At 42.1% G+C, this 21,423-nt stretch overlaps 1 protein-coding gene across 2 annotated transcripts; it reads right to left on the reverse strand.

Moving 5' to 3' along the window:
- Positions 1-858: 858 nt before the first annotated feature.
- ndufs1 (NADH:ubiquinone oxidoreductase core subunit S1) lies at positions 859-20,972 on the reverse strand. 2 transcript variants are annotated; one of them, XM_007900049.2, is made up of 19 exons: positions 20,890-20,972; positions 17,798-17,888; positions 15,939-16,030; positions 13,368-13,475; positions 12,446-12,522; positions 11,915-11,996; positions 11,173-11,303; positions 10,104-10,289; positions 9,362-9,496; positions 8,443-8,557; positions 7,298-7,443; positions 6,793-6,921; positions 6,308-6,437; positions 5,116-5,276; positions 4,467-4,621; positions 3,942-4,117; positions 3,081-3,215; positions 2,513-2,585; positions 859-1,426 (listed from the first exon to the last, which is right to left on the reverse strand). In XM_007900049.2, the coding sequence occupies exons 2-19, from the start codon at positions 17,877-17,879 to the stop codon at positions 1,335-1,337; spliced, it is 2,205 nt and encodes a 734-aa protein (XP_007898240.1). In that variant the 5' UTR covers positions 17,880-17,888; positions 20,890-20,972; the 3' UTR covers positions 859-1,334. The 2 variants fall into 2 exon arrangements, with proteins under 2 accessions (XP_007898240.1, XP_007898241.1); XM_007900050.2 differs by lacking the exon at positions 20,890-20,972 and adding an exon at positions 20,491-20,501.
- Positions 20,973-21,423: the final 451 nt, after the last annotated feature.

The raw sequence follows: 21,423 nt of genomic DNA on the forward strand, positions 1-21,423 counted from the left end.
ATTCCTTTAAAAAAAACTCACTTGTAACCCAGTATATATTAATTTAGGGGAAACTGGCAAACATTTGGATGCACAATGCACTGGCTGCTTTAATTCCAAAGAAATTCAATTTAGCTAGATCTCAAATAGTAACTGGACAGATGTTTTCCACAAAAGGGTAGAGAGAATAAAGGAATCTGCTGACATTCTTGACAGAGGGTGGGGTCTGGCTCCAGGTAACCTGCAGTACAATAACTTGCACTTATATGCACCCTCCACCCCACACTTGGAGGTCGCGCTTTCAACCAAACCACTACAACCTGAAATTCTGGAACACTCACTCAAACCCTCCGCATTGCCTCACTCTCCCTTTTTAAGTCCCGCCTGAAAACCTTCCTCTTCAATCGTACTTACAGCCACCTTCCCCCACCCGGCTCAGAGTCAGGCTCCGCCACTGTTGAGTACTCTTGAGATGTGACGCTGTGGAGGGTGCTATAATAAATGCAAGTTATATAGCCCCATTCATACAGGATGCCATCTCAGAATGCATAAAAAGGAATTCAGTTTCAAATGAAGTGGCTTTTTTAACCTTAATTTTCTTAGCTTTTTCTCAAACCTCCACTGGTTAGAGGTTTAATGGGACAAAGTAGAAACATTGGCTGATGAAATTTTGGTAGTGGTATGGGTTTGATCCTATTGTTGCCTAAGCAGAGACCAGCTAATCTGGCACAAAGTATTCCTGTTTGTATTTGTTATGCTATATTTGCCAACTGATTAATCAGACTGGGGAATATTTTTGAAACTAATGCTGAATTATATTTTTTTGTGAGCTTTCAGATCTACTTTGGCGGTTGAGTATGCTTAGAGATTGAGGCAAACTTACAATTGATGCAGGATATTTTATATACACTTGCATGAAGAAGTTATCTCAATGGCCTTCCCTCACTTTGGTAGTACACATTTATATAACATATAGCTGAGAATAAGACAATGAAAGAACTGCTATCAGTGGAAGGTTTTATAAACATTTACACAATCACTATGACCAAAAAGAGTCAGTGTATTCAAATTCACAAGCTTATTACCCAGCCCAAGCATTGTATTAAAACTATTTTATTGCAGTAGTTTATATTACTTTACATTAATAGATGTTAACTTTACAGTGACGTGATGGAACCAGACAGGCACAAAAGAATAATTTCTCCAAAGAGAGCCACACAAAAGTTTGCTATAATGTTTTCAATCCCTGGCCAGGATTACATTCATTGTTCATAGGAGGCCAGCATTGTATGGGTTACACAGAACACAGTTGCAGCTGTGTGGTACAGATAACTTTGTGATTACTTTATTCTGTATTAACAGATGGAAGGCTCTTCAATCGCCTTGGCTCCTTCTGTGACTGCTTTAACACACTTTGCCATTGTCTGGGAAGCTCTGCTGATTGGATCTGCAAGAAGAGATAAGTATTCTGAATTTCATGGCGAGGGTCTTATACAAGCAAGCCAGTAGATTTCTGATGGACTGGCTTCTGTAGATCTGAGAAACCCATTTACTATTGCAAATAATTTGTAAAGCCAGATTCAATCAAATAAACATAAAAAATTGTCTCACAACCGTGAGAAATCGAAATTTACTCATTCAATTACTTCCATGGTCTCAAAAATCTGCTGCCTGACTGTCCTGTACGTGAAACACATAATGCCTTCAAAATATGCACTATACACTGGCAGGAGAGAACTATATATATATCTGCACACACATACATATACACACACACACTCACTCTCCTGCCAGTGTATAGTGTATATATATATAACATATATATATTTATTATATATTATATATAAATATAATATGGCATTATATACTACCTGTCAGGAAAGATAAATGCACGTGACAGCACATTTTGTGAATAACTGGTAAATGGAACTGTTTTTAACCTGATAAATCTGATGGCTTCTTGAGTGAGATTGTCAATTTACTGCCAATTATTGATGATTTTTTGCTGTGGATTTACATATCAAGACCTCTGTTGAGATTTATTCAGACTCATTAATAATCTTTGCAGCTACCTTGAAGAGAAGATTTTCACCCTTTGCTTGTTCATCCAGAAATTAAAAGAGCAGAATGTTAACCTGCTGCACCTTTGAAGAGCTTTGTGGTAATGGTTACAAACCACTCAAAATTTTGTTTGGTTGATTTTAGCCTCTTAAACACTTGACTGATCTAATAACTCCCACGAATGCCCTTCTCCATATCTCTCTCTCTTTCCACATTCACTTCCATTGCAAGAGGGAAGGATAAACGAAGCACATTTACAAACTGCTTCCAAAACCTAAAATTAGCATTTTTTACCTCTTCCCCAAATTAAAACCCCAGAAGATGACAACTTTTACAAAACATCAACATTTACAAATATACTAATACATGTATTTTTTAGTGTCTCAGGGAGACTAGGGAAAATGCTTTCTTCATTTGACTTATACAGGACTCAGCTGCAAACCTTTCGCATCAATATTCTGTTAATGCATACCAGTCATGTAGAAGTCTTTAATTGTAAGCTGAGGTGGAACAAGTGGTTCACTAAGGAGCTGTTGATTCACCAGCTGTTAAAAAAAATGAGCAGAGCCAGTTATGTGTCAGTTGGAGAACTGGAATGCAACTTCAAACAGAAGCAATGCACATGATACACTTGGAAACATCACCAGCTTCAGCATGAAGAATTTCTATATCATTTTAAAAGGACCCATTTCCTTAATTTAGCTCCTTGGCTCTGCAAGTTTTTGCATCAAGTCACTACATTTTTTAAGTTATTGAGATGAGCTTATAACCAACATCTGCCTTCTTCCAACATTAGCTTGTTGAAACAGAATTTTTGTAACCTCCAGTATGAGTCTCACATTTTCAGATTATTTTTTTTAAAATAACATGAAAGTACTTGTTCATTGTCGCAACAGATGTTTGATGGAGCACTTGCCATTTGTCTTATGCATCGACTTTACCCCGGCATTTACATAAGCTATAAATGCAGGTAGTAGATCATACATTAAACATTGTGTGCACTCTCAGAGATAAGGTTACTAGTTTGAAAGGACACTGACCTTTGCAAGTTCATTTGCCTGTTTGAAGAAGTTGGCCTCCTCAATGTTATCGTAGCTGATCAGGTTAGGAGATACTTCTGCCAGCCTTTTACGAACTTCATCCAGGGTATCATATGGGAGTGTAACGCCAGCTACCTGGAGGAACATAGGAAGACAATTGTGATCTTTTCCTAAGTTTAAATAATTTTATGATTTGGCAGTGACTCAAACTTACAAGTTAGTTTAGGGAAAATAAATGATAGGCTTCATAGGATCTTGAGTTAAGTTTAAAAGATTTCCTCTCATGCATCAGTGAATAAATGCACTATGTGATTTGGTACTAAGCATTCAGAACAGACCTGTTTTTTGATCTCTGTTGAGTTTGTGTGGGGGGTGTGGAAGGTCAGGAAGAAAAAAGGGAATGTCAAATGGCTGCTGGGAAGTACGTGTGTGCTTCCACACACTGTTCACTTCAGACCCTGTCCAAACAATACTCAAGACTTCCAATTTAAATATACTGTATTGAAGTTAATCATAATTTGTTGCATCCATGATTGTTAAGAACAGATACTGATGTTGAAACGCACTTGTTATTAGCTCCAGTGTATTTATTAATAATGCTTAATTTCTCTTATGTGAACCTACATTTTATCAGTAAATAAATCATCTGTAAGTTTCATAATACTGTCTGACTAAAACTGCCCTAATCTTTCATACTTTGGCTTGCAAGGTTGAAGAATCTTACTGATGAGACAGGCAGGCTGGTTAACCATCAAAAATGGCTTGGATTACCATGGAGTGTCTTTGAGTGTGTGTGTGGTGCGGGGGGGGGGGTTGAGAAATGTAGAAGGAAAGTTAATACTCTATTACACATGTAAGTACCTCTGAAACTGCCCTGATGATTTGCCAGTCCTCTCTAGCTATGCCCGGTGGAGTCACAGCCAGCTGGGTCTGCTGAGCCCGGCCCTCTGTGTTAACATATGTGGCAGTCTTCTCTGTGTAAGCTGCTCCTGGAAGAATAACGTCTGCCATGGGAGCTCCAACATCTCCGTGATGGCCTACATTATTTGAGAATAGAAGCAAAATATGATAATTTATAAGCCTGTCTGTGGAAACTCTTTCATTAAATTATATTTTTCTCGTGACTTATGCTAATCAGCGGCTGGGAGACAATTCTTTGCAGTATCTGATGTTGATTTTGAGCATTCCTAGGCAGGTATAGTACATCTACTATAGAAGCGTAAAGCTCCCTCTGTACTGGCCTAACATTACAGCTGTTGAGATTTTGGTTAAAAGTTTTACAGTATTTGAAATGAGACTTCCATCCCTCTAGATCACTGCTAGAATTGAGAGATGAAATCAGGGTTGAAGTCTTGTTGTGTAAGCAGGGAGCGTGCTTGCACTTACCCTGGTAAATGATGAAGCAACCCTTTGGAAGATCCTGTCGTGTGACACAGTGGTTATCTGCTCCAAGCAGGAACAGTACCTTTGGTGGGTTTTTTCGTATAGCATCAACGCCAGCTTTGTATCCCAAATCCAGAGCAGCGACTTGACTGGCCATCCTGTCAAGATGCACACTTTAAACCTGACCAATCTTGTGGCAACTTGGTTCAGCATCAAACAAGCACAGGTCTGCCATAGTATGCATCACACGCAGGTACAGCTCACTCCACACTGCCTAAAGCAAGTTACCTTCACTCACTTTGAGACATACAATTTTTTAACCTATGATGGGATTTTATCCCCCTATGTTTCACCTGCCATTTCTGCAATGTAAATAGTGGAACAGTTGGATACGAGACTGTTATAGGATTTATATAAAAAATGTATCAAGGATCATATCAAAAAGATGGCGGTTCAATTCCTAGCATATCCCTTTCGACTCATACACAGATCTATGAAAGAATCCATATGATGTTTTCTGCTTTGAACAGATTAAATTCACCACCAGTTTACTGGGAGGATTCATGCAACAGGCAGAAATGGAAGATCTCAGAAAGCATCCCAGCAGATTGCTATAGGATAAGACTCAGTAACATCATAACACATTGCCAACCTTTGGAGAACATTCAAGACCTTCCAGTCATTCCCAACTTGACTGCTCACTCGAACATTCTGTGCGATTGTGCTGGCTGCAGCGTGTATAGTTGCACCGTCCTTCCGCTGAAGAATTGAACTGCCCACTACCACCATTGGTTTCTTAGCTTCGCTCAGGACCTGGGTTTTGTTTGCAAGAGGAGAAGAAAAGGGAACAGAAAGAACAGAATCATAAAAATATTTAGTTTCCTCCTTCATTCACCTACAAAATATATAGCCACGCTACTTTACAGTATATCCTGTGAAATGCTTTTAGATGTTCTCATGACGTGAAATAATAATAATAAGTGAAACTACATCAAATGTATAGATTATTATTTTTAAGAGAGGTTTGCAATTTCCTAACAGCACACATTCCAGGATGACTCCCCCTGCTAAGTGAACCTCATACACACACATACATATTCAAACTGCTAACAAACTGAAATGCATATCAATATCAGGATGACACCAGTGTAGTCCAGGGTCTAAACAAACTAAATAACTGCATGTACTATGATCTTCCATGGAGGCCCATTCCTGACAAACTCATTCCTGTAAGACCGCAGAAATGGGAGACCTTTCTTTGTCTAGGTTCATCTGTTTTTTATTTAAGGGCCCATGCTGGCCCTTTCTGATTTCTCTTGTGCCTCAAACATATATTCTCCAAGCACTGATGACATACTGCTTCTTGAGTGCTTCAACTGTTGCTCTAGAATACCTGCACTGAATCAGTGTGTTGCATCAGCCTTTCTAATAATAATCCTTGCATTTGATATAGCGCTTTTCACGTCTTCTCGACATCTCAAAGCGCTTCACAGAAATATACTGTAAAGTGAATTGACTGTATATTTGTGGGCGAAACGCAGCAGCCAATTGCGCACTGCAGTGCCCCACAAACAGTCGTGGATTGAAAATGACCAATTTATTATTATTTTATTTTGGAGGGATTATTATTAGGCATGTGGAGTAAGGAAACTTGCCCAAGGTTTCGCCCTGCCTGGAATTGAATTCTAAACAGTGTTTCACAAGTCAACACAAAGTGCTCCATAATCTATCAATGTAAATTAAATGAATCAGAATTATATATAGCTGAATATATAACTCATGTATAGCTGAAGAACGTGAGCTCCTCTTTTTAGCCGAGTGAGGATAAAACTCAATTGAGGTACCTGACTGAACGGATGATTTCCTGAGGCAATCTCCTGCAGCACCTGTGGGGAATCTCCAAGATGATCATATGTGTAAGTCAAATCCACATTTGCCCCAACTAAAGCCACTCGGAGGTCATTGTGCAACCAGCTGTGAACAAGCAGCATGAGAAAAGAGATTTTTGACAACATTCTTAATGTTACTTGTGCATTTCCAGATTAATTCAACACCCAGACTAAAATGTATTCATTTACAGTCTTGATCTCCAATTATTGAATTTACTTTCATCTTCTAAGTCTTTCCCAACAAACTGTGAATTCATGTCCCAAAACACCTTCGCCCTCCTCTTTCGCAAAGCTTGAAACACCCTTGATAAGGGACTTGGAAAAGATTTGCTGGAGTAAGTATTCAGCAGGATCAACTTGCACCTGCTCACCAAGAACATTGCAGGGTTTGTATAGGTACAAAGCCATTTTCTAGCTCCTTGATCATGACCACAACTAACCTCTTTCGGATTCGAACGTTGAAAAGCGGGGCTTCAAAACGTGGGTTGGTGCCAACCAGCAACAGAACATCGGCCTCCTCCACGCCAGCGATCTTGGTGTTCAGCAGGTAGTTAGAGCGTAAATCCGTGCTATTTCAAAGGTAAATAACTGTTATGCACCTTACTAAACATGAAAAAAGAATTCTAATCCTCACCCTTTGCTCACAAAAAGAACCTGTTTTGCAGTTGTAAGATGCAGGTCAGTGCGCACAGCTTTCAATTTTTGGTTTTGGGTGGGACTCTAGGAAAGATAGCGAAGAGGGATGTGGTGCTTCACAAAAAGGGGAAGTTTAAATTGGAATGAAGATCACACCAGTGTTCTGGTACACCTTCCAGTGGTGTTTCTGAGCAGTTACAGATCATGGAAACTATGCCTATAATGCACCAGCATTGGTATGTTCATATCTACCAGCACTACATTCATGCACTGCAAAGACTTGCCAGCTAGACAGTATTGCAGCCTTACCCGGCTCCAGCCATGGGGAAGATCTCCTCGGTACAGAGGGAATCGCTGTTTAATCTGTTCATCAAATCCTTCAGGGCCACAAGAGCTTCAGCATCAGCCATTCCTCCAGCAATAGCAGCCACATCTTTGCTCTGCACTCCCTGAAGCTGAAGCCAGAAGAGGAAAAAAAAATTGGAAATCAAAAAGTTTAGATTTATCTTTAAAGAAATATCCCTACAAATGGTCTCATCCCACGTGTTGATGTGCAATATATTGAACCCTTCCACTCAACAAAAACATTACCCATGTGGATTCTAATGGCTTGGAACAGATTAGCTACTCATACCTTGGAAAGAGACTGTGTGCGAATAAAACTCAATCTGGATTTTTTTTAAAAAAGAGAATGTTCTTCGATCTTCTCTAACCTGCAACAACTCAAGATTCCCATCAGAAAGGTCGTGCCTGATTCTCTTAAGACATCCCAACACTTGATATATAAACGGCAAGATCTTTGAAACTCCACTTAGTGAGATGAGTGTTATTTACAAAATGATACCGAACAGAAGTAACAGTGAGATGTTAAATGTTTCATTTGTTGAATGGGTCAAATTTTAAAGTGCTTTCCCATTTAACAAACTGTCCCCTCCTCTTCAAAAGACATTTGGAAAGACTCTTAAATTTGTGGGTATGTAAAATGCAGGTATCAGCCAAACAAACTTCTTCTGTGCCCCTATGTACTTAAGCACCACTTTCACTGCGTGCTTCATATTCTCAACAGGTCAAGGGCAGTGAACTGTGTGCTTTTGCGTGCAGAGCAAAAATTAATAAATTCAAAGTAGATCAAATGGACAAACAACACAGAGAATATCGGAGGTTACACTGCGCTCCCACAAGGCAGAGGCAATTTATCAGCATGATATTAATCCCAGTGCACTGTTGGGAAATAGAATTGAGAGCAATTAATATTAATAAAGGTTGATTGACCAGACTCCTACTGTAGTGAGCAGTATACAAGGAGAGGAAAAGGTAGCAATGATTTTCTCTCACCATGCGTTATCAGCTGGCAGACTCAATGTTCTATCTATTTATGCCACTTTCATAATTTTCAACACCACCCCAAAAAACAAACGTATTGGCTTCTATTTAACATGATGCAGGGCAATTACCACTCCAGCAATTTGGATGAATGCCTCCTCCCAGGACGTAGGGACCAGTTGCCCCTCAGAATTCCTGACCATGGGCACAGTCAAGCGTTGACGTTTCAGGCCATCGTACGAAAACCTGCAGAGCCAGACAGAAAAAGCCATCAGGCTGAGCTCAGAGGGCCATCACTTCAAAAGAATTCAAGTGAAGAAACCATAATAACAGGGCAGCAATCCACTGTCACAAAGTGGGATTGTGAAAGTCTGTGCTCACATTTCTCATAGGTTCTCAGCCATGCCAGGATGACACAGACTGGAATCTAGATATTTTACTAGGACAAGGGAAAGGTCCCTGGGAAGTGTCAATTATGAATTCCCACAGCCATTTAGACAGTTTCAGATCATCTTTCTCAAAGGAAACAATTCACAGTGAAATCTGAAAATGCAGGAAGCCTGGGGTTGTTCGTTTACACTATCTAATGTTTCTCATAGTGCCTATGAAAATCTTTTTCTCCCATCTCCACAAAGCAAAATAACTGAACTGAGATCAAGCCACTCAATTTACAAAATTTAGAAACTTATTCACACATTTGTGGAGTAACTGCTAATGGCACCCCTTTATTGTGTACATGAATCTTGTATGTATTAGCTTACATCTGTCTATATTAAACAACCTAGCAACCATTTCTAGGTTAAGCGCTCTGGAACGCATGAAGGACACTATATAAATGCAAGTTGGTGGTGTTATTTCGTTCACCCATTCAATTGTCCAGATCCCTTCCAACATTTCCTTAAACGACATTCTCATACCTTGCTGCCATTAGGAACTTTTAGAAGTAAGATCTTCCATCATATAACTCCATGGAGTGAAAAGAACTAGATCTAACATCATGCATGTTCTATCAGTTTACACAGAAAACCCCATGCGCCCAATACCTGGTACCTGGTTTTATCAGAGATCCATTCTTCATTCACATCCTCATTCAGACGAGGCAGGATTCTCATCACCTCCCCGGTCCGTGTACTCACAACAACGTTACTTCCAATAGCATCCATCACATCAATGGACTCGGTTTTCCTGTTACAGAATAATAATTGAAATTGGTTAGTACAGATTGGGAGGTGCCTCATTTGAGGATTATCATAAGATTCTAGAACTAAGATCAACATCATGTTAGCTTTACATCGGAACCAAGATCGCAGAAAACAACACAATCAGAATCCTGTAGGACATATCCCCAGCAGTAAAAAAGTACCTTCCTTTCAGATTAATGATTATTAATGTGATAAATGCAAGTCTGGGCTCACATTTTCTCATGGGTTCTCAGCCATGCCTTCAGGAGAGGCACAGACTGGACTCTTGATCTTGTACAGGAGGAAGGGAAAGGTAATGCATGTGGACTCTCACAGCTATTTGGACCATTGCATAGAGAACAATTCACAGTGAGAACTGAAATCGCAGGAAGCCTGGGGTTGTTAGTTTATACTATCAAATGATTCTCACTGTGACTGAGAATCTTTTGCTTCTATCTCCACTTGGTAAAATAACTGAACTAACAGATAAAGCGAGATTAGAATAGCCAATTTATTAGATTATGTCAACCTGGCTAAATCACATGCTCCAGACAGTTTCAAAGTAGAGCAAAAGGGTACAAAAATTACAATTAGTCACTAAGACACTACACCTTGTCTCCCAGGGCCTGGAGGTGAAAGCATAAGGCTTGGATGTCAAAGCCCCAACAGGGCAAAGATCGATGATATTCGCTGACATTTCGGACATGAACATCTTCTCGATATACGTGCCAACTTGCATCTCATTCCCTCTTCCAGTTGTACCCAAGTCGTCCACACCTGCCACCTCACTGGCAAATCTGCAGGGGAATACATCAAGTTACTGTCAGATTTTATGGATTCTGCACAGAGAACAATCAGTGTTAGTCATGTAAGTAGAATCATGGATATTCACCAGAGGGGTTTAGATCATATAGTGAATACAACAAAATGTGTCCCAAGTGGTCTGTAACTCATGGGAGTACAACACAAACACTCAAATTAAAAGCATTACATTAAAGATTGTGCATTAACTTTTCACTGTAAACCTTGGTGACACCACCTTTAGTACTGCTCAATATGTGCATGTTAAGAATCAATTAACAGGTCTGACTGTCTTGTCCTTATTTTAATCAGTCCTACACAGAATTACAAGGATTATACAGCAAGGAAACAGGCCAGTCTGCCCAATTTGTCGTGAGGCCGCCCCACCCTGAGCCCCCCCCACTAGTTCCACGACTGATCCCACGGATTTATTTTGCATTTAGTTCATCTTCATCCTTATTCTTTTTAACCTTGTTAATGTACTGGATTTCTCAATTAATAATAAATAAATAATCCTTGCATTTGATATAGCGCTTTTCACGTCGGGAGGACGTCCCAAAGCGCTTCACAGAACACACTGTGAAGTGAATTGACTGTATATTTGTGGGCAAAACGTGGCAGCCAATTGCGCACAGCAATGTCCCACAAACAGTATTGGATTGAAAATGACCAATTTATTATTGTTTTGTTTTGGAGGTATTATTATTAGGCACGTGGAGTAAGGAAACTTGCCCAAGGTTTCACCCTGCCTGGAACTGAACCCAGGTGTCTCGCTTGCAAGGCGAGTGCTCTAACCACTGAGCTACAGGACTCCACACTAAGACAATCAGACAGGCACCAAATAAAATGAAATCACCCAACAGACAGGCAATGTGTTACCTGATGCAGCGGGTACAGTGGATACACCTGGTCATTATTGTTTTCACGAGTGGCCCAATGTTCTTGTCCTCCACGGCTCTCTTGCTCTCGTTAAACCTGCTTCTGTCGGTGCCGAACATCATCGACTGATCCTGCACACAATGCAATATTGTACAATAAATATAGGAGGACCTGGATGGCAGCAGAACAGTGACCCATACTTTGGAATAACAAGATGGCCAGTAACATTTAACTGAAATCATAGTGTACACTATTGAAATAAATAACTTTCCTGACAGAGGAAGTTCAGATAGCATCCATAATCCACCTGAACTTTGTCACATGAACTTACTTATTACATTATCACTTATTGCTGACCAACTGGAATTTGGTAGTTTTTGTATTTCTGGAGCAATGAAACTGTCCATTCAAGCCCATTTTTACCTCAGAGTCAGCGATAACAGTCCAGATGATGGAAATAAGCTTAAATTACACCATCTCATTTGGTGTTCTTTGAGCTTAGAGCTGGTCTCTTTTATCTCTAATAAATTGTCAGCTTTATAGATTCAGCATTTACAATTCATCTCATTCACACCATCAACTGGGGACATTTAAAATCATTTTAGAGACTTTTCTCTTTGACCATGCCCTACTGTCACCTCTCTGTTCTCCCTGTTAAGCACTCCGAGATACTATCCACCTTGAAGGGTACTACTTAAATGCAAGCTGTTGTTGTTAGTAATATCAATGATTTTGCATGTACCTGGAGATCACACTCTCCTCCTTGGTCACAGATTGGACAGTCCAATGGGTGATTGGCCAGCAGAAACTCCATCACACCCTCCCTGTCGGAAAGATATTTTTCGATTGACGTTAAAAATAAAGCACAATGTTGAGACCAAAAAAAAGTTGTTGCACTGCTAACGTGATTTATTACACTCATACAAGATTGTAAACATTCAAATAGAAAACAGCAGATAGCAACATCTTCCCCGTTTACAGAACTCTTCCCCCTGCTGTACTGTGCACAACTCAAAAATCACTTAAAAATTGATCAACACTCATAATTCCTCCACTTTCCTTCCTGTTTGGTGTTCCCAACTGTTTTTGTGAAGAGCTTTGGACACGTTCATCCTACGTAAAGAGTGCTATATAAGTGCACTGAAGTAGTGGTACACTGCACCACAGGGTTCTCTCTAAATATTGGTTCAACAACCTATATGGGTTAACTTTCAGACTGGTTTTGCTGTATGTTCACCCAGTAATCTGAAAAGGGTTTGGATAAACACTGTACCTGGCTTTCCTGCTTTTCTCTGAATTTGTTAGGATATTCCACCCCTTCATCACTGGCATGGCACAGGCAGCCACAGGCTAAAGAAAAAACACAAGGGCAACACAGTTAGTGGCTGGCATTTGAAGTTACTAATGGAGCAATAAGGAATTGTGAGTCAGCAGGACATAACTGTAGCGATGCCAGAATTTGTGCTAATGGGGCCCCCAACTGCATGTGTTCCAATAGAAAACAAATTCCAGGCGACAACAGTGTCCGAGAAAATAGTGTGTAAAATCTAGCACAGCACAGCCAGAAAGTAACATCTATAAGAGTCCTTCTTGCAAAAACATCAGCAACTATGCCATTTCCACGGTGAGCGTAATCTCTTTGTCAGACTCAATAATAACTGTTTGCAAGTGAAATAAAATGTTCACCGTTTAAAAAGGAAAAAAACAATACTTACCCAGAAAAATCAACAAAATGAAAAGAAGAATCTTCAACAGAGTTAACAGAGAGACAACTCCACAGTTATGACTGTATCACATTCAACATTCCTCCAGTGTCTAAACAGTTGTCCCGGTATAAAGACTCACTCAGAAGATTCTGCTCCCCCGATGCAAACTAGTCTGCTTTCTTACACTCGTATTCCCTAAAGTCTCAATTTATCATTTTTATCACTAGTTAAATTATTGCTCCCTTTGCCTTAAATGCCTGTTCAAGAACTCAAATTCTATTCTCTAGTGGCAATGGATCCAATTAGATGTCTCTTGGTTTATATTGTGCCTAGGCTACCAAAGCACTTTACCCTGATGGGCAGATACATCTACCTTGAAACTGCCCTATTTCATCAGTGACATTACTCATTTCCAGCTACTGTTACACTTCTAGTTCAGCAATTCCATTCTACATCTGTCCCATTATAAATACAGGTTTTGTCTATTACCTTGGGAGCTCTCTCAATTTCCACCAGGCACATTCTGCAATTCCCAGCGATGGAGAGCCTATCATGATAACAAAAACGAGGGATTTGGAAACCAGCTTTCTCACAGGCCTGCAATCAAGAGATTATTTCAGTTAATACTACGACTATTACTAATAATAATCCTTGCATTTTGATAAAGCACCTTATCACATCTTCGAGATGTCTCAAAGCACTTTACATAATATACTGTAAAGTGAATTGACTGTATATTTTGTGGGCAAAACCGGCAGCCAATTGTGCACAGCAGTGTCGCACAAACAGTTGTGGATTGAAGTGACCAATTTATTATTTTTTTGAAGGAATTATAGCAAGCAAGCAATAGCAAAATGGCACTCAAACAGATTAAATACAGTATGTTAGATGGGAAATGTATTACAAGGCGAGTACATCTACTTTTAGTTCAGAATACTCCAATAATAATCCTTACAACAACAAAAATACAACAAAATGACATTAGTAAAGCGACTTTTATGTCGGGAGGACGTCCCAAGGCGCTGGACAATCAGTGTTTCAAACCCGAGCTGGGGGGTGGTCGGGATTGAGGAGGGTGGAGGGCAGGGGGGGAAGCAATGTGATTGAAAGCATGGTCAATTAGGACAGTCTTGAGATGGTCTTGAAGGAGGCAAGGGAGGGGGCTAGGCGGAGGGATTACAGGATGGAGTTCCAGAGAGTAGGGGCAGTGGCAGAAGGCCCACTTAGCAATGGTGGGGCAGGCTGGAGCACGCTGAGCGGAGAGAGCGGGCAGAATGGTAGGGGGTTAGGAGGTCGCAAGAGGTAGGGGAGAGCAAGGCCATGGAGGGCCTTGAAGGCGAGGACCAGGATCTTGAACTGTATCCTCTGTTTGATGTTAAGCCAGTGGAGTCGGGCGAGGATGGGGGTGATAGGATCACGGAGCCTGGAGCGGGAGAAGACATGGGCTGCAGAGTTCTGGATGATCTGCAGCCTATGGAGAGGAGTTGGGGAGGCCGAAAGCAAGGAGTTAGCATAATCAAACCTGGATGTTATGAATGCGCATATGAGGGTTTTGGTGGCCTGCGGTATGAGACAGTAGCTGAGTCGGACGATGTTGTGGAGGTGGGGGAAGGCAGAGCAGTACATGGCACGGATGTGGGGTAGAAAGGATTGTTGAGGGTCAAACAAGATGCCAATGTTCCGGACTGGCTTAGTAAGATGGAGTGTGCATCTGTGAATGGTGATGCTGTCAGTGCCTGAGGTGTGGAGGCGCTGATGGAAGCCAATCAGGAGGGCCTCAGTCTTGTTGAAATTCAACTTAAGAAAGTTAGCTCTCATCCAGGACTTGATGTCTGACAGACATTCTGTCAGGACAGCAGTGGCCCTGGAGTCAATGGTGGAGGCAGAGAGGTACAGTTGGGTGTCATCTGCATACATGTGGAAGGATGATGTCACTAAGAGGGAGTATATAGATATTGAAGAGGAAGGGACCAAGGACAGAGCCCTGAGGAACGCCGTACGAGACGGTACAGGGTCTAAAGAAACCACTTGTGGGGATGAAGTGCAGGAAGTGAGAGGTACGATCTAAACCATTCAAGGACAGAACGGTGTAGGTGGAGGTGAGAGGAGAGGCAGTGGATGAGGATAGAATGGTCAACAGTGTCGCTGCATGGAGGGCACTGTATAAGCGCAAGTTATTGTTGTTGAAGCGTTGTGTGTATTTTCTATTTTGAATGTGAATGTGTATTTTGTAGGCCAAGTCAATTTACACAGAGCAGTGTCTCACCAACTGCCATGCAGTGAATGGCCAATTTTATTTGTGGGATTAGCGGGCTGGATACTGGGAGAAACTCCCTTTTCTTTTTGAATAGTGTCATGCAATCTTTAAAGTCTGCCTGAAACTGAATAGCAATTTTAGCTTTAAATCAGATTCTGATATATGGAACTCAACATCAATAATCCGCAGGGAAAACAAATCCAATTTCAACAAAGGAAAGACTGGCAACCAATTTTCATCAACTCCGAGCTTGTGAAAATCCATTTTCACAATTTGCTGCTTTCAACAACAACAACAAGATTCCATTTATAGAGCGCCTTTCACGTCGGGAGGACGTCCCAAGGTGCTGGACAGTTGGGTCAGGACCTGAGCCTTGGGGGGGAAATGGTGAGGGGAGAGAAGGGAGGGAGCGAGGAGGGGGGAAATGGTCAGGGTGAGAGGAGGGGAGGGAGCGAGGAGGGGGTAGAGAGTCGAGAGGGGAGCTGAAGGCACAGTCAAAGAGAAAGGTCTTGAGACCGGCCTTGAAGGAGGAAAGGGAGGAAGCAAAGCGAAGGCACTGGGGGATAGAGTTCCAGAGCCTCGGGGCTTTCATTCTCTAGCAGTAAATTTTTAAAAAATGTTTCTGTAGCCACTTAAAATCTAACTTGAGGCAATGTGTCTAGCTTCACACGTAGGTTGTCCATTGCCATGAAACAGGCTACTTCTAGGAGTTCTCACCTTGTCAGTCAAACACATTTCTCATTTGTTATTGCCAGGTTTGGACCTGCATTCTTGAATTACATTTACTAAGGCTCTTAGCTTACCTGCAGTACAGTGGTTCCAGGCTCTACCATAAATGACTTCCCATCCACAAACACTTCAACCAAGTTGCTAGCTGCTGTAGCGGTTGTGCGAACTATAACATTGAGGAAAGAGGGAAATGAGATATAATGAGTTACTCATGGTTTTCTCTCAAGACAATAAATCCAGCACAACAGCAATATGAGTATACATTTATATAGTACCTTTCATGGCAGGAGGATGTCTCAAAGTGTTTCACACAGGGAACCTGAGCTTGGAGGCTGGGGGATGGGTGGGGGGTAGCGGTTGATGAGGAGGGAGCTGAGGAAGCATGGTCGGGATTATAAAAGGTCACCCTATGACTTACAGTTGAGTGTATTTCTAAAAAAAAAAAAGAGCATCTAGCCTCAGTGAAATTCTCTCCATTAACTGGTCATCAGCACACCCAAAGTAAAATGGCATTCTGCTGTAGAGACAAAGAGGAAAATTATAGGGGTTTGAATAGAAAAGGCAAACTCAAAGCAGAATACTCCAGGGGTGGGGGTTGAATGCAACATCTACTGGTGCCGTTTCCCGCCACTCATCCAATTCTGTATTACTTCCTCAGGTCTGCATGGAGGAGCAGAATTTCAATCCCATTCGGAAGGGAGCAAGCTGGAGAAAAAAAGGTTGGGGTGGGAAGAAGGTATATAGCTACATTTTCTGTGATTTTTTTTTAGGCCACTTTTATTGGTGTCGGGGTGGGGGGGGGGGTGGAAGAGAAGAAGATAATAAGTGTTTTATGTTCTAAATATTCTCTCCCCACTTACTCTTTTCCTTCACCGCTTGTGATAACTGGCAAAACAAAGTGATTTTAGGTATAATCCAGATTAGGAAAATATTGAACTGCTAACAGACCAAAAGAGCTACTTCCTCAATGACCAAACTAAGAACATGCAGATGGCATATTGGAGCTTAAATACAATTTTATCAATCTTCAAATAAAGTTTTGCAGATGTACATGACTCTCAGTGTAACAGCGACCTGGAAAAAGTTGGTTGAGAGTAGATTGTTCAAAAACATAACCACATTAAAATACTTGGTGACAATGTACAGCAGCAACGCACTATTTGGTTTCCATTTTCAGATCTTCCATATGAAGGATACAAACATTGCAGCTCTATCTAGAGGCATAGAACAGACACAACAGCCTGGCAATTTACACATGTTTTTCCGAGCTTCAGCTCCACCTAAATCTGCGAAATCCACTTTTTAAAATTAAAAACATTTTTTGAATTTGGTTATGATAAGGATTCAGATATGGAACACATAATTGCGGAACACAATTGTAATACAAATTTCTGGCTTTTAAATTGTTGGTAAATGTTGCTCCCAGGAAGCTGGAAGCTGTCAATATTGGCTGAACATTGTCTCACTTTTTTCATCCAGTGTCAACAGTGAACACTGTCAGTCCTCATGTCATCAAAGTGAGTCGCGAATTTAGAGGTAAATTGTAGCCAGACCTGTGCTGACTCTGTGTGCAGAGAGGAGAGAATTCTGATCCACGATGCAGAATACTGGAGATTGTGTGAGAGCAGCCCACAAGGACATGCTCCGACTTTCCCTCCGTTTAACAAACTCTGATCTAACAAGGATCAACTCACTCCTGAAATATAATATAATACAATAATAATCTTTGCATTTGATATAGCGCTTTTCACGTCTTCGACATCTCAAAAACGCTTCAGAGAATAGACTGTAAAGTGAATGGACCGTATATTTGTGGGCGAAATGATACATTTTATGTATATTCCATGCAAGGCACCGTACAAAATGCACAAGCCTCTCAATATATTACAGCGAATGAGCCAACAATGCTTCCCTAGTACTCAGATTATATTACCATTGTTATTCGCTCCCAGGCAACCTTTGGCAGATTGGGAGATGCCTGCTAGTGTCCTGTGAAAGACAGGCAATCGCAGCATGTCGATAACCTGCAACAAAAAAAAGCAGTATTAAGTTAGAATTGAGCTACATGAAGGCATTCATTGAAACTTTTCCTTCTGTCCTACAAAGCTAGTACTTCCTTCCTCTGTAACTACCATTCCTCAGCTGAGGGAGCAGCAGTGGGTAACTACAATAATAATCCTTGCATTTGATGTAGTGCTTTTCACGTCTTCGAGACGTCTCCAAATGCTTCACAGAATGTACTGTAAAGTGAATTGACTGTATATTTGTGGGCAAAACACCAATTGTGCACAGCAGTGTCCCACAAACAGTCATGGATTGAAGTGACCAATTTATGGAGTCCTGTAGCTCAGTGGTTAGAGCACTCGCTTTGCAAGCGAGAGACCTGAGTTCAATTCCAGGCAGAGGGCGAAACCTTGGGCAAGTTTCCTTACTCCACACAGAGCTTAATAATAATCCCTCCAATAAAACAAAAAACAATAATAAAATTGGTCATTTTCAATCTACGACTGTTTGTGGGACATTGCTGTGCGCAATTGGCTGCCGCGTTCGCCCACAAATATACAGTCAATTCACTTTACAGTGTGTTCTGTGAAGCGCTTTGGGACGTCCTCCCGACGTGAAAAGCGCTATATCAAATGCAAGGATTATTATTATTATTATTGTTTTTTTCTTGAGAGATTATTATTATGGTGCAAGTGGTGCAGTCCAACCAGGGCCTATGTGGTTTTACGGGGGCTCCACTAATTGGCGGCAGAACAACTCGTGTTCTCTCCTCCCCATTTCGATATAGCCATGTGTGCCCTTCACAGGGAGAGAGTACATGAGGAGACAGAGATGGTAAAGGTAAGCAAAATTTTAGATTTCAGAATCAGGAAGGGGGCCCCTCACCAATTGCACGAGGGACCCTGGGGTCTTGTGCCACTGGGGAACAGATGATCCATTTCCAGATCTCTTGGTCCATACCATTCCCTGGAAGATTTCTGGAAATATAACATGATGCGTTGGCCTGGACAACTAGTGCTCGGAGTCTCTTCCCCTCTGCACTTTGATGCCCCCAAACAACGCAGCCAAGTTTGGTGACTCCCTGCAACCAGAATCATAGGGCAATCATTCAGCGTTTGGATCACTAAAAGGACAGCTACTCTAGTTAAGCAAGCTGTACAAACTGATTATTGAACTACTCACACATGTTATCAGTGATTGAACCAATTATTCTACATTTAGGAAAAAGTTATAAAACATTTATGAGACAGATTTATCCCATCGTCCACCTGAGGCACTGTTAATTTATGTTATCAGTCACTTTTAAGCATTGCACAAAAGGCCAGGATGTATAGTACTAATGTTTATAAAGATCTTGTACACTCTACGTTTGTTCACAATAAACATAATTTCAATGGGCTTTAAACCATTATCCACGTTATAATTTTCTTCCAGCAAATCATAAACCAACTTGAACAAATAAACGTAAAATGCAACAAAGTGGAGGTAGTTTTGTTCGGATTGAGCAGAAAATGAACCTTCTTGCAATCCAGATCCATAATCCTTTGGGTTCTGGACAAGATAACAAATAATATCAAGGTTTGGGAAATGTTAGGAGTAAGATTTTACATCAATAATAATACATGCATTTTATATCACATAAAAACATATCAAGCACTTCAAAGCATAGAAGAATAATGACTTTTCCCAGACGGAGTCACAGAGGATTCATTCCTCCATCACCACCAACAATTGCTCTCCTCCCCCCAGCACCTTCCCACACCAGCGCAGGAGATGCAACGCCTGCCCTTTCAGCTCCTCCCATACCACTGTCCAGAGCCCCAAACACAGTTTTTAAATAAGACAGTGATTTACGTGTACTACCACCAATGTAGTTTACTGCAATCGCTGCTCACAATGTGGTCTCTCTCCTCTTCATTGGGGAGACCAAACTCAGATTGGGTGACCCATTTGCCGAACACCTCCGTTGTGTCCGCAAACACAACCCCGAACTTCTAGTTTCTTGCCACTTCAACTCTCCCTGCCCCTCGCACTCTGACCTCTCCATCCATGGTCTTTTACTCTGTTCCCATGAGCCAAGTGTAAGCTTGAGGAACAGCACCTCATCTATCTATCTGCTCGGGACCTTACAGCCCTCTGGCCTCGATATTGATTTCAACAATTTCAGACCATAACAGCTCACCTTCCCCCTCCCCCACTTCTGTGACCATGACCACTTCATCTGGGTCCCAGACGCACCTTTATCTCTCTCTGGTCTGCCTATTTTGTTGCAATCCCCCCCTACTTTATTTTGCATCATTAACTCCTCAATTCCCCTGTTGCAATCCCCCCCCCACTTTATTTTGCATCATTAACTCCTCAATTCCCCTGTTGCAATCCCCCCCCCACTTTACTTTGCATCATTAACTCCTCAATTCCCCTGTTGCAACCCCCTCCCCCACTTTATTTTGCATCATTAACTCCTCATTGACCCACCATCCCCTGTCCTCTACCCCATTTTCTCCTTTGTCTTCCTTTGCTCTGCCTCTCCCCCTCTCTGTTAGCCCTTCAAAAAAAAGCCTCTCCCTCCCCACCTGTGCCCCAGTCCTGCCGAAGGGTCCTGGACCTGAAACGTTGACTCACTTTCCTTTCTCGGCGGATTCTGTTTTTGTTCCAATTAGAGAGAGGTCCATTTCAGCAAACGTCAGTGTCGCTGCACAGACTGAGGTGATCAGGTCACATTTCATCACAAAGCCGCCGCCCGCACAGTGTGAGAGGGGGTGGATTCACAGCCACAGCCGCCTGTGAGCCCCCGTTAGGCAGACACACACTGTACCAGAGTTGGGTTTCAGGCCCCAGGACATCACCCAGGAGACGGCCTCAGTCAAGGGCAAATCCCTCAAATGCTCGACCCGCGGCCTCTGTGTACCGGGCCGGCGGTCGGCCCGCGAGCGCAGCACCGACTTCACACGGTCCGAAACTCAAGCAGCGGCGGTCGAAACCGGTTTTAAATAACGAAACGATCACAATATCTCTCCTCACCTTCCTCGCTACCGCTCGGCTCCGGGAACCAACGCAACGCTATGGCGGCTCGGGGCTCGGCTTCTTTCGGCTCCTCTCGGCTCGAGGTCAGAGACCTCGGCTCTTCTCGGCTCCTCTCGGCTCGGGGTCGGAGACCTCGGCTCCTCTCGGCTCTTCTCGGCTCCTCTCGGGTCGGAGATGTCGGCTCTTCTCGGCTCCTCTCGGCTCGGGGTCGGAGATGTCGGCTCTTCTCGGCTCCTCTCGGCTCGGGGTCGGAGATGTCGGCTCTTCTCGGCTCGGGGTCGGAGACCTCGGGAGTCGATTCGACGAAGCCATTTTATGAAATCTGTTTATCACCAATCGAGTTAATTTAATTGGGGTTTATACGCGATTTAAATGCGAAACAGTAATATGTGATTTTTGAAAACGTGTGTATATATATATATATTGATGAGTTTTGGCTCATTCTGCCGGTGACGTGGCCGTTGCCCCGCCCCCTCCCGGCGAGTATATAAAGGCTCTGGGCCGGCGCTCGGGTCTCTTTCGGCCGCCGGC

The sequence above is a fragment of the Callorhinchus milii genome, unplaced genomic scaffold (assembly GCF_018977255.1).
Source record: "Callorhinchus milii isolate IMCB2004 unplaced genomic scaffold, IMCB_Cmil_1.0 Scaffold6, whole genome shotgun sequence".
NCBI classification, from domain to species: domain Eukaryota; kingdom Metazoa; phylum Chordata; class Chondrichthyes; order Chimaeriformes; family Callorhinchidae; genus Callorhinchus; species Callorhinchus milii.

Coding starts and splice junctions, on each gene's coding strand:
- ndufs1 (XM_007900049.2), bottom strand. CDS start 17,879: ATGCTGCGATTGCCTGTCTTTCACAGGACACTAGCAGGCATCTCCCAA. Junction 7,444..8,442: donor TCATCCAAATTGCTGGAGTG/GTAATTGCCCTG, acceptor TTCTGGCTTCAG/CTTCAGGGAGTGCAGAGCAA. Junction 5,277..6,307: donor GAAATCATCCGTTCAGTCAG/GTACCTCAATTG, acceptor AACAAAACCCAG/GTCCTGAGCGAAGCTAAGAA.